Source organism: Vicugna pacos, chromosome 6, assembly GCF_048564905.1.
Source record: "Vicugna pacos chromosome 6, VicPac4, whole genome shotgun sequence".
NCBI lineage: Eukaryota > Metazoa > Chordata > Mammalia > Artiodactyla > Camelidae > Vicugna > Vicugna pacos.
In genome coordinates this window covers 29,033,081-29,045,692 of record NC_132992.1, presented here as the reverse complement: position 1 = coordinate 29,045,692, position 12,612 = coordinate 29,033,081, and the positions used below count along the sequence as shown (strand labels likewise).

The 12,612-nt window shown below is 41.4% G+C and overlaps 1 protein-coding gene across 1 annotated transcript in view; it reads right to left on the bottom strand.

Moving 5' to 3' along the window:
* The window catches only part of LOC140697035 (ryanodine receptor 3-like), a 59,694-nt gene that overhangs the window by 26,861 nt on the left and 20,221 nt on the right, over positions 1 to 12,612 (bottom strand). The window contains exon 3 of the mRNA XM_072963889.1: positions 6,458 to 6,565. Coding sequence (XP_072819990.1) covers positions 6,458 to 6,565 — 108 coding nt within the window. The remainder of the gene's footprint in view (positions 1 to 6,457; positions 6,566 to 12,612) is intronic.

Genomic DNA, 12,612 nt, shown 5'->3' with positions numbered 1-12,612 from the left:
AAAATCTGGAATTTCTTTTTCTTAAAAATACTGGAAACAATCAATTAGATTTTTTCTTTTACCAAAGAGGAGTTTTCTTACCATGAAGTAAGGTCTTCCAGATGGCAAATTTTAGTTAGATATCATGTTATCAAAAGGCCAGTTCAACAATGAAGTATGAATTACTTGCATGCATTTCGTAAATTACATCTTATCAGAGAAACATTGGAGTCCATTATATCAGCATAAAATTCTAAAATTACAGCATAACATGAGAAAGAATAGTAAGGAGGGAAAAAAGCAGGATGAGAAGAAACATAAGTTTAATGACAATTTGGTCTGTGGAAAAACACATTAAAAATGTTAGTTTGGAGGCTTTTCATTATTGTTTAATTTCTGAAAATAATATTTGGCTCATTGAAGAATGAAATTCTGTCAAAACAATAAAATACATCAAATACATCCTATATTCTTCCACAAGAAGACTTATAGGAGATACATAACTCAAGAAAAAATTAAAACTGTATCATCATCACCTAGTGCTTTAGGGCTGCTGTTCAGGATGGAGCTTGAAAATTTTGCTTTGTCCACACCAAGGCAAAAAGACAATAAACACATTTATCCATCTACCTAAAATTATGGGAGCCAGGGTCTCCAGAGTAACAGCTAATGCATACAGGCTCACATATCCCCAGCTAACTGTGTGATGAGATACTGTCAGTGGGACACACCAGAGGAAGTGAGGTGGTGACACTTCTCCTTTCTAACTTGGTGAATTGCAACCACCACAGATGGAAAGAAGTTCCTCTGCATCTTGTTGTTTAGAGATGGTGAAACCAAACCCCACACTCAAACCTCCGGTTGGTGGCAGTGCTAGGACCCAACCTGACTCAGCTTAGTCCCGTGAGCAAATGTGAGTGAACTCTCTAACACAGGGAAGATTTTAAAGAGCAGTTTTTGACATATAAACCTCTCAAGTTTTCCCATGTAAGAGGAATTTCACCAAATAGGTATGGTCGTTATGTTGTTAATATAAAAATATTGTTTTTCTGTAGTAGGTATAGATGACCAGCTATGGGTTAAAAAAAGAAAGCGAAGCACTCCAAGTCAGAATGTCATTTTTGCCCTTTTCAAAAGAAAAAAGCAGCATCAAGTCAAGCAAGCTAAGGATTTAATACTCTGGTATCTTGCTCTTGCCAGTTAGGCAGTAGTCAAAGGTAAAATTCCTGGGATGAACAACCCGACAGGCATTGGCACTGGAGAGGGGAGGTCCTGAGTGGGAGCACCAAGGAGGTACTTTTTACAAACTAGCGCAAAGGAAGTTCAGGCCTGAACACCTAATGTGGCTACTTTGGCGCATCCTGGCTACCCTAGCTTTAAGGTGAATATGGGTAGGTCCTGCAACCGATATCCCAACCCATGCAGAAGTGACTTTGTACTTTTTCTCCAAAGGAAATCTTGTGTCTTATTCTAAAGGTGTAATTAAGGCCCAAGGTTAGATTTGTCTCATTAAGTGATTTCTTTCTTTCTTTCAAAAAATGTCAAGGGGGATGCGGTTTATTTAGAATTATGTACGTAGTTCCTCCATCAGTCTTGTTCCCTCCCTACCCACAAAATAAATTCTCATTTTGGTTCTTTTCTGACTAATACAAAGGGAAGGCAAAGACCTCAGACTGAGGTGACATGGGGATGATGGAGGTCATCCCTTCTCTTCCCTAAGAAAGAAATAACGGTGGGAACCCAGGACCCCAGGAATAAAGAGGTGAGGCCGCTTTCCGCCTTCTTCATTCTGGATGAGTTCGCACAAGAACTTAAAATTTGAGCACAGCCAGAATTCAAACTTCAGACCGGGGGCTTCTGCTTCCCCTCATCAACATCTGTTTTGATTTGTTCATTGCCGAACAATGTCAGGGGAGAAACATCTTTAGCAAATTCTTCTTAAATGATGCTGTCACCATTCTGTAACTAAATTTTCTGTGACTTTATAAGATGAATGAATGTCTTGAACTTGGCTAGAAGGTTAAGTATCTCATGACACATACTTCAAATCACCTTCACACAAATACAGCAAAATGTTAAGATTATGCCTCCTTGGCTATTTACAAGGTCACACGACGGTAGGGGGCAAACCCTAGTTTCTCAGGAGGCCTGGTCACAACATCCCTGGCCAGGACAATGGGCCATGCGCCCCGTGTGCATTTCTCTAGCGAATGCACTGTGTGTAGTATCCCCTACTCTAAAGGTAGGGCAAATGAAAGGAGCCTGAAGTTCCTTTTAGGGTTAATGGGACTCTCGTAAGTAATACAGAGAATTAAAGAACCACCTCTCAGTGAGGTTATCTGTGAGAAGGGTTCTTGCAGAAATAGGAACTTCCCAGGTTACATTTCCCAATCAAGTTCAAAAGGCTGATTGTGTGCTGGAATTCTGGATATTTTAGAATCTAAAGTCAAGTGTGATCATATACAACCATAACATTAACGCTTTTTACATGTATATTTCATCTTTTTTTTACGTGGTCAAAGTCTGACAGTGATTAAGTCAATTTTTATAGAAAACCACAGCCCTTATCTGGAGTGTAGCTGGTAATCGTATTAATCAAGGCTTTTCATTTTTAGAAGCATTATGCTCATTCACATCAAAATCCATTTGTGGTTATATGGCCACCGATTTAACATGCACCTGGTTATACAGAGCGGGATTCTCCCTCCTTTGAGGCATTTAAATGTGACTGATGGACCCGTGCCAGGAGGAAGCAGACCAGAGGTGAAAGAGGAATTGATACTCATTTCCACACCCACTGGCACTTGTTGGCATTTATCTCATTTAATTCTCCCCCGACCCTATGAAGGAGGTTGCATTTTGAAGATGTGGAAAGAAAGGTACAGAAAGTAGGAATAACGAGTCTCAGAGGTCACCCCATCCAGTATAGTTGGACTGAAAACACATCTGCCTGATTCTGAAGCCTGACTTTCTGTCCCTGCAAATGCTGCAAGCTCTGTATTCAGTCACTGTTAGAGGATGATGAAGAGTGAGGGCTCAGAGGGAGATGCTGACATCTCTTATTTAGCCCAGTGTCCTGCTAAAGGTGGCCGGGGACCTCACATTCTATAGGTTCCATCAATTCAAAGTGTGAAGATCTGTTAACATTTGTAAACAGGGATTTTACTTCAAACTCCAGCTATTTAATTGGCTACAGTGGCAAGCACCCATCTCTTGGCAATATTCCCCGGAATAACATCAGATAGGATTTAATCAGAGGTAAAGTCACCCAAGGCTGAGTTTAGCGAGGGTGGACTCAGGGGCACCAACACTCTCTGTCCCCAGGACCTCCTCATCATTCATTCTCCTTTTCAACATAAAGCTGAGTCCCACGTACTACGGGTTGCAGCAAAGGACATTTCAATAATAAACTCTCTGTGTTTAAACCAAGCCAGACACCTTTGTTTGTTAGCAGAAAGGGACTGCTGCAGAACTGTCAATCCTTGCAAAAAGACTTCTGCACACTCATCATGTGACTAAACAAACTGAAGTCATTTAAAAAAAAACAGTCCAGTTACTGTGCAGCAGTAAACAGACACACAAGGACCAATTTATGCCTAGAAGGAAAAATGACATTCTTCAAAGCATCCTGTTTGGTGGCAGTCATGATCATTAGTGAAAGTAGTATCTATTTAAAAGCAGTAAATGCCTATTTCCAAACAGAATGGACTGACATGCAAAGGAGGCGTCAACCCTGGCAAACATCCCCAGGCTCCCCAGAGAATCATTATGGTCTGTCACTTAACTGACTTCCTCCTTGATTCTTCCTCTTTTTCTTTTTCTTCCCTGCTGAGTATTATCATCTCAAATCAAATTAAGTACTAATAGTAAGTGTGCACAGCAATCACTTCAGAAAAGCAAAACATTCAGACTCAAGAGGTTCTAGAAAAATATTATTTCTCATAATAAAGATTGAGAGCCCAGATGGAAATGTGAGAGAGTTCCAAGAGGGTTATAGCAACTGAAGCTGCCATCCAGGTAACTAGTGGGGAACCACCAACAAACAACATTGCAATCATTTAAAAAGAGCATCCTCCCCTATCTTTACATCAAGTCCCTTCCTTCTAGCTCTAATATCTCTAGTTATTAATAATAATAATAATAGTAATAATGTATCAAGATAGGAAACAACTATTAGATCTCTCTCTTCTTTGGTAAATAGCAAAAAATGCCAGTTTGACATATGGGAAATTTCAGATCTGACTCAATATAGCGATTGTTGTCCAGTGAATATTTAATGAGAAAAATGTCATGGATTATCTTTTTTTGACTCTCATTTTCAAAAAGAATAGATTCCCCTGTTAATATTTAACATATTGGCTTTTAAATACTGGAAACTAAAGATGGCCTCAAACTTCTGCCATGACGTGGCTGGTAATTAAGGTAGGTCTTAGTCTTAGTTCTATGTTCCAGAACCAAGCATTCAGTCTTCTTAAGTTGGACTTCGCATTTCATTTGGAAAATAAACTGTTATTTATTCTTTTTTTTTAAAGCCAAGTTAAGACTATTATTTAAGTTCCTGGCAACAAAGAAGAGCAAGGATTATAACCAGAACTTTTGCATTTACTTTGTCATCTACAAGACACCAGAAACTACTCAAACTAAATAATAAAGACAAAGTCCTTTGAAAAATTTTTGAACGCAATAGGATAAAAGAATGTCCATGAGGTAATTCTCCAGTTAACATAGCTCTATCTTCCCAATTTCTGTCCTGGGGCCACATGTTGGTGGGGTCTATGATCCTGGTGGATATTCAAAGCAGTGATACTCCAAATCAAACAAGTCTCCTTCACTAAAGATGCCTGTAGTTCATGAGTTAACTGCCTTGGAAAAAAAGTCAGCAATTAAAAATAAGTTTGTTCCACTGAACTGGAAACATCTGAGGGCGTGTGCCTATGGGGGAGAGTGTGGGGTACTGAGGTCAGCGCAAGGGGGTGGTGAACACAGACTTCAGTGAACATCAAAAGAACAAAAACTCACCTGCGCTAATGCTCTAAGGAACAAAACAAAGCTATTTCCAGGTGACTGATGAAAGCCTGTTATTCTAAACCAAAAGAGTGGAGAATCACAAACACTGATGTGAGGGACCCTAGAAAACTAATCAAACATCCTAATTTTATAGATGAGAACACTACAGCCTTAAGAGATTAGAGGACTTATATATAGATCACGGTAAGAGTTGGAAGGTAACCTAAATGTAAATACTGGTTCTCTTGTGTCTCTGGTCATTGTCTGTTCTACCACTAAACGGAATACTTCTGTATGACGTATGAGTTCATTCCAGTCAAGTAATAAATTGTGCTGGGTACTGCAAATAGTTCCTACCTACCTGCAGCACAGGATGCAAAAAATCAGACTTGCTGTTATAGTACAGAGTGGTCAGAAATATTTACTGACTGTTGCTCAAACAAAGGCACCCATTCTAGACTTACGGGGTCAAAGGCTTCTCAGCTGATCTAACACCTAGACTCATTCCTTGAAGGAGACGTAAAGATTACATAAGGGATAAGAGAGAGGAGGAGAAAGCTGTTCTAAATGGAGGGAACGACCGACACTTATGATCAGAGGTAAAGAGAATTGTTGTGTTTGAGGAAGTGAAAGGAATTCAATGTGGTTGGATCACTGAATGCTTGGGTGGGGGTTGTGGTGAGAGACTGGGCAGGAAAGGTACGCAGGGCTCACTGAATCCTGAAGGGCATTATGCCCAGTTATGGAATTTGGAGTTTCTCTCAAGGAAATGGGAAGATAGAGAGTTTTAAACAATAATGTGTAACGATTAGCTCTGCATTTTGGAAAGAATATTATTCAGGCCATAGAATTAAAATACTTGATGCTAAATGAATATAAACTGATGTGGGTCATTATGGGAAGAGTCAAAAATTATTCGGAGTCTCTGGCCAAAGCCTTGCCTGGGAGACCTTTGGGAGACCATCATCCCTCAGTTAAATACTTAGAGACCATTTTACTCACAATAAAAACTCAAGAGAGCTCTGAATCTGCTCATCATGAGTGAAACTATGGCGATCTGGGCACATGTCAAAGATTCTGAATTCTACAGGAAATCCTCTCCAAACTGCTGTAACCTGGTTGTGTTCCACTGGGCAGTCATCAATCTCTGATGAGACTTTTCCAAGAAAAACGAAACTACCTAACTCATACCCTCCATCTCAAGGTGCTTTCAGCCTCTCCACATCTCCTGGTGGATTGTGGGTTCATGTCCTATGCCCTGCTCAGGCAGCATTAGTGGTGATCTCTTCTATTTTCTGGTGGAAGCTGGTTAATCCAAAGGAAGCAGAATTAGGACTGCTAAATAAGAGCAGAGGATCAACTCAAGGATCCTAAGGTTTTCCTGTTCAAAACTGGAGGAACAAAATGAAGTGTGTTCTTTTGGGCCATGTTGTGTCCCAATCCCCATCTAGGACATAATTCAGGTACTCACCCCTTTGCCGCCATTTTCACCAGTGTTGGCAAGCATTTCCTGCAGGGCTCTGACAGAGAGGGACTGCTCCAGCACAAAATTGCAGACGCAGAGATCTGGAGGAACAAACTGTGGAAATAAAACCAGAATGAGGATACCTACTCATATCAGTTGGGGATCGGTCACACAATAACATCTCAAGGGCAAAGAGCTATGAATCAAAGTAACTACTGGCTGGCTGGTTGGATGGATGCATGGACAGATGGACAGATGAGTACAAAGGCAGACTTTTCTTATTTAAGTTAAGATGAGTTTCAAGGTGGATTCTAAAGGATGAGGAGAAGAAAATCCCCAAGTCTCAAGGGAACAGTCATGAAGATGTCAGGATCAACTTGAGTGAGGGTTGATGGCACAGATGGGAGAAGAACCTACACACAACTTTGCTGAAGGAGGGAAGGCTGACTGACACTGATGTCTTGGTGGGACCAAAGGAAGAAAGTCACTGGGATCTTATCCACAATAATTTGTAAGAGGACAATGGACAGACCAGAATGTGGCTCTAGACAATAGTGACCCAAATAGGGAATCTATTTACTCATTAATAGAAAATCTGGACACTATAGTGTAAAAAGAGACAACAGAGGGGATTAAGAGATATTAAATTTAATTCTGAGCAAAGAAATGTCCAGAACTATAAGAACTGATGACCCTTACAACAATCATTCTAATTTATCATGTGCCTAGGTAATATCGTGGTATTCTGGAACATTTCTCAAAAAAGTTAAAGACAACCTTCTCTGCATACTGAAATAGCTAATGTTCACTGAGTATTTTTCTGTGCCAGGTATTGATTTAAGTGCACTGCATATATTAACTCATTTAATCCTCACGAATGCTCTTTATATAGGTATTTTTAATATTCCTGTTTACAGCCAAGAAAACTAAGGCACAGAAAAGTCAGGTCATTGGCCCAAGGTCATAGTTTATGCTTGGCTGAGTTGAATTCAAATCCAGACAGTCTGTTTTCACATCCATACCCTTGACTCTTCACTATTATTGTTGCTGATGAAAATATTACAGATTTTTTCACAATAAGAATACTTTCAATCAGCAAATACTTTATTATATTTATGTAAAACACAGTGCTTGATATTAAGAAAGATATAAAGACATGAAGAACAAAATTATTGTTCTTCCGGAGTTTACAATCTGGTTCCACAAGACACCATTTTCCTTGGGAATTCAGCTTACATTCACCTTGCATACCAAGCCTTTGTTTCCTACTTGGCAATACAGGCTGAACACTGACACCGTGAGAGGAACAGGAATGAGGGCCAGAAGTCACCAACAGCTACGACTACTACTTGGAGACAGGTAACACTGTTTCCATGAAGCCTCAATTTAGAAGTCAAAGCAAGCCAGCTACTAAGGCACAGATAACCTCTCTGACGTCCACATTTTCATTTTTAAAGTATTATTGGAATTGGCAATCTTTAAGTTCCCCTTAATTTTGAAGTGTTTGTACATTCTTCCTCCTCTTCCGCAACCTCAACGCCCTCAAAAATCAAATGATGTCTCGCTTGCTGGACCTGCCCACTCTTTCCCTTTACTAAAGTTTTAAGACCCCCTAAGCCAAGACTGGGTAATCCTATCCCAAAGGCTACTGGCCCATGGGTGACTTATGTTTTGAGTACTTTCTACTTGAATACTTTTCTATTCAGGGTCTTTATAGTCAGAAATCCTAAAAACCTAGTCTTCCCAGAATTCTAGTATTGCAGGAAATTGCCCAATTCTCTTTATGAATATGATGTAACTGAGGAGAAACTGTAACACGAGGAGGCAACAGCCTTTATTTTATATGTTTCTTGCTTTGTTTTCAAAGTCTATTCCTGCTGCAGGTAATTAACTTATTCGTATGGGACTTGAGCAAGCAGACAGCTGGTGATGCAGGGCAAGGCGTTGCATCCAGAGAGTGTTTTTACAGCATATACAGCATCATTACAGGTTCCATACAATAATATGGTAAAGCATTTCCCTAAAGACCATATGCCAAAACCCCATACAGTCTGACCCAGTCTCCCAAAAGAGGATACCATCTCAGAAGATTTTACAGAGGTTTTTCCCCTACTACTTCTTAGTCTAACTGGACCTCATGTCACCAGAATAGGAAGGAAAAAAAAGCCAAGGTTTCTTCACTAGAGCATGTGATTAAAGGGTGCATGCTGGCTAATCAACTGAACAATCCCAACACCCCCGCTCACTGTTACAAGAACCCTATTTAGTCCAGGCTCTTTAAGACAGAAGCTTTCACAGCTCCAAGTGCTAGAGATTCTGCCCTTCCTTAAGACTGTGTGATTCGGAGTCAGCTTTCTTTCCTTCTGTGTCTGGTTTGCTTGGACAGGGTAGGTGCCCTCCCTGGGCACCACCATCATCTATCCTGATGGAGGACCACCGATACTGGACAGTACGCATGCTCCGATGATATCTTTCTCTCCCTCCCAAGGTAGTTGTGATTTAATGACTGGTGCAGGTGAGTACATTTAAGCAGAGGGACAGTGAGCGTGGAGAAGCAGCAGCTCATACTGGAGCGCTGTATCTGCCACCGGTTTACCTAGTTTCCTTAGAGCTTAGTTTTTCTACCTCTAGACTGTGGTCCGTCTGGACTCTCTATGCTCAGGGATAAGATCACACCCCTCCAACAGCATGCAAAATACATGTAGGCGATGGTAACGGAGGGAACAGGGCAACAGAAATACCTGGAGAAAAGCAAAATGCAGCTAGAGACTTGTGATGTGAATGGAGTGCAGAGCACAGAGCCATCCGACCCGCGACGCCAGCTGCCAGCCTTAATTAAACTCCGCACCAGCCCGAGCTCCCACCTTCACATTCCCCAAGAATGAGCAAAGGCCATTCGTCCATCAAAGCTAATTTGTTTGCAGCGTGAGAGTCCCCCAGGAGGCCAGCTCATTGTCTCTGTGCTCTGGAGCCTGGGCCTCAGTCACTCTGCCTGGCAGGCATGGGGCATGTGTTTGATGATTCTCTGCACGGAGAGAAGGGTTCTGTTGACATCTGTTCTGAAATAGCGCCTCATCACTCTCCCCAGCCCTGTCCCCAGCCTAGAGAAGCGCTGTGTTTCCAAACGTCCTCCAGAAAACCTTGAGATGCCAGGGCTCTGTGTAAGCCAGGAACGAGGGATTCGTTTAGTCCCATATGTAGAAACGAGTGGAAGGGAAGGTCTAGGGACCCTCCGTGTTCCATACATCTATGTAACATACGCTTTACTGCCCTGAAAGTATTTTTCTGGGGCTTACTAAAAATCCAAGATGGTGAGAATTTCATACTCCTGTTATTGGATTCATTAAGCATTTTTTCTACCTACCTCTCCATCATATGCACTCAGCAGTGTATTAGTTCTAGACAAACCTTCAGGGAGATGAACAGAAGAATTAGTGAACAAAAGGGGACTGTCCTCCCTCTACTGTGCTGTCGTCACAGTCCCTTGCGGTTTATACAGCCCTTCACGCAGTGCAGTTGGCTTCACTAGATTATGGGTATCATGAAAAATCTGAGTCTCATTCTACTTTTGGTCTCCTCAGTACACAGAATAGCAAGTACTCAACTCAAGTCTTCTTGAACTGATGTTCTGTGTCCTGGAAGATGATCTGAGACTCTGTGACTGATGGTGGCTGTGGTGGCAGATAAACTGCACCTGCCAGGCTGAGCCGCTTCCCCAAATCTCCTGCATATGATTCAAGAGGCCCCCTTCTCTCACTGCCATGGGTCTCCCTCCCACTTCTCTGTTAGTCCTTCTGGCTCCCACACAGCCATGCCTCAGTGACATACCCTGTAAATGCATCGATGGCTTCGAATTAAAAGCAATGCAGGGTCTATTGGTTATAGTGGTTAACAGTCTAGCACAGGCCTGCCTGAGATCCTATATTGGTTCAACTGCTTATTACCTGAGTGATGTTAGGCAGGTAACTTGGTCTCTGTGTGCCTCAGTTTCCTTATCTGCAAAATAGAGATATAATAGTACCTACTTTTCAGAATAAACTGAAGTTTTTAAGTTTAAAGAGCTTAAACTACAGTCTGGTGCACAGCAAGTACTCAATAAATGTCAAATGTACCCAACACAGGGAAGTCAAATCAAAACATCAATAACTCAATTAAATGTTCATTTATAAGTCTAGTATTTTTGAAGTTTTTATTTTGTGTAAGGAAAAGGTGAAACCCCTGCCCTTCAAGGTTGAGTGGTCTAGTGGAGTACTGAGGAGACCAATGGGCAATTTCCAAAGTATGACCCAGAAGGCCCACAGGTGGGGAGGAAGGCATGTGAGGAAGCACATGGAGCTGCACATGGAGCTGCTCACAGCTGGAATGGAGAAGGGGGAGGGGCGCAAGTAGGGGAGATGAGAAGCGAGACGGAAGGAGAAACAGGTGTTAGACTGAGAAGGATCTTGAGACCCTTTGTCAAAGATTCTGGACTTTATCTTTGGAGCAATAGGCACAATTAAAGGGAGTGATAAAATTACATTTGCATCATTGAAAGATCACTGCAGGTCCAGTGTGAAGGGGGCTAGCCTGTGGCAGAGATACAAGTTAGGAGGCTGTTGCAATAAAGTGGTTACAAGGTGACAACGGCATGAATGCAAGTAATGGTAGTGGAGATGGAGGTAAGGCAACGAATATGGAAAATCTTCACAAGTTAGGAGAGAGAGGATCTGGTGACTACTTGGATGCAGAAGACGGAGAAGATGATGACTGGTGTTTCTGTTGGATGGGAAAAGAGTGCCAAAAAGGATTCAGCAAGAACAAGCCACATCGAGGGGCAGAACTACTGCACAGACAGTAATTACACACGGCAAATTGTTTCTGGATCTCCCATTTGGGCAGCAGAATGATGATGTCTTTGTGACGATGTAGGGGTACCTGCTGATGTCAGCAGAGGGAGGCCTGTCTGGGAGAAGAGGAGGAATCTGAGAGAATGATGCACACGTTCCACTAAAGGAGAATTTCTGGAGACACAGCAACCAAAGTCAGCCCAGTTAACCTCACTTTGCTTTCCCACATCCATCAGCAGTCAGCTGGTATTCAGAGGACCTAACAATGTGCATTCAGTGCTGTACTAGCTGCTGTGGGAACAAGAGAGAAAAGACATGGCTTCTATTCAAGGAATGTTTAAGCAATTTGAAGAGACAGACCTCCAGTACATTAGACTTTATGAAACAATGCAAAAGAGTTTATTCAATGCTAAATTAAAGGGTGTGAATTATATATCTTGCAGGACCCAGAGGCCTCTTCGGCAATGTGGTGATTAGAAGGGCCAGACTTGGCTGGAGCGTGACATAGAGAGGGTTTATGTGGCAAGTGGTTCCTGGAACATAGCCAAGAGGTCAAATTTTTGTTTCATGAATGAAAATTATTCTCTCCTCCAGAAAATGTGCCAGGACACTCAGGTCCCATTGGGTAGAGCGTGGCATTGAATAAGGCCAACTTCCCAGGGGAGAGCATCGGGATGGCCAGACATGTTACGTGTAGCTTGTATTTCAGGGGCTTTAAGCACTTCAAGACATGATCTCATCCACCTGCAGAAGACATTAGCTCATTTGTGGACTGCCTCTCTATTACTGATAATACATAATTATTTGTATTATGTTTATACTTCAAAGGCAGAGCCAGTGATTAACCAAACTAACACCTCCATCTTGTCCCAACCAGGTTTTATTTAAGTATTTATGCAGTTAAGTGTCTTTTAAACCTACCTTTGTCACCCTTGCTGAGTTTCTGATAGATTATAATGAAGAAAGTTATATTGTGAATGTTTACATCTGAAGCTGTTGCCCAGTCTCTGGATTTCTACAAAAATAGCTGATTGCTTTACAGCTATTTTTAGAGGTGGGTCAACTGAGATACAAAGGTATTACGTATAACTCATATGGGCAAGTGGAGAAACAATAGAATTTATATATGCATTAAAATGTATCTACTTCTATATATTAGGTAGCAGGTACGGTACTAAATTCTTTATAAATATTATTTCATTTAACTCTTACCTCAACACTTTTAGCAAAGAGATTATAGATTGCTACTTTATAAATGAGAAATCTGAAACTCAGAAAGGCTCAAACACTTCCTCACAATCACATGCTGAGAACAGCATTTAAATCCAGAACTCC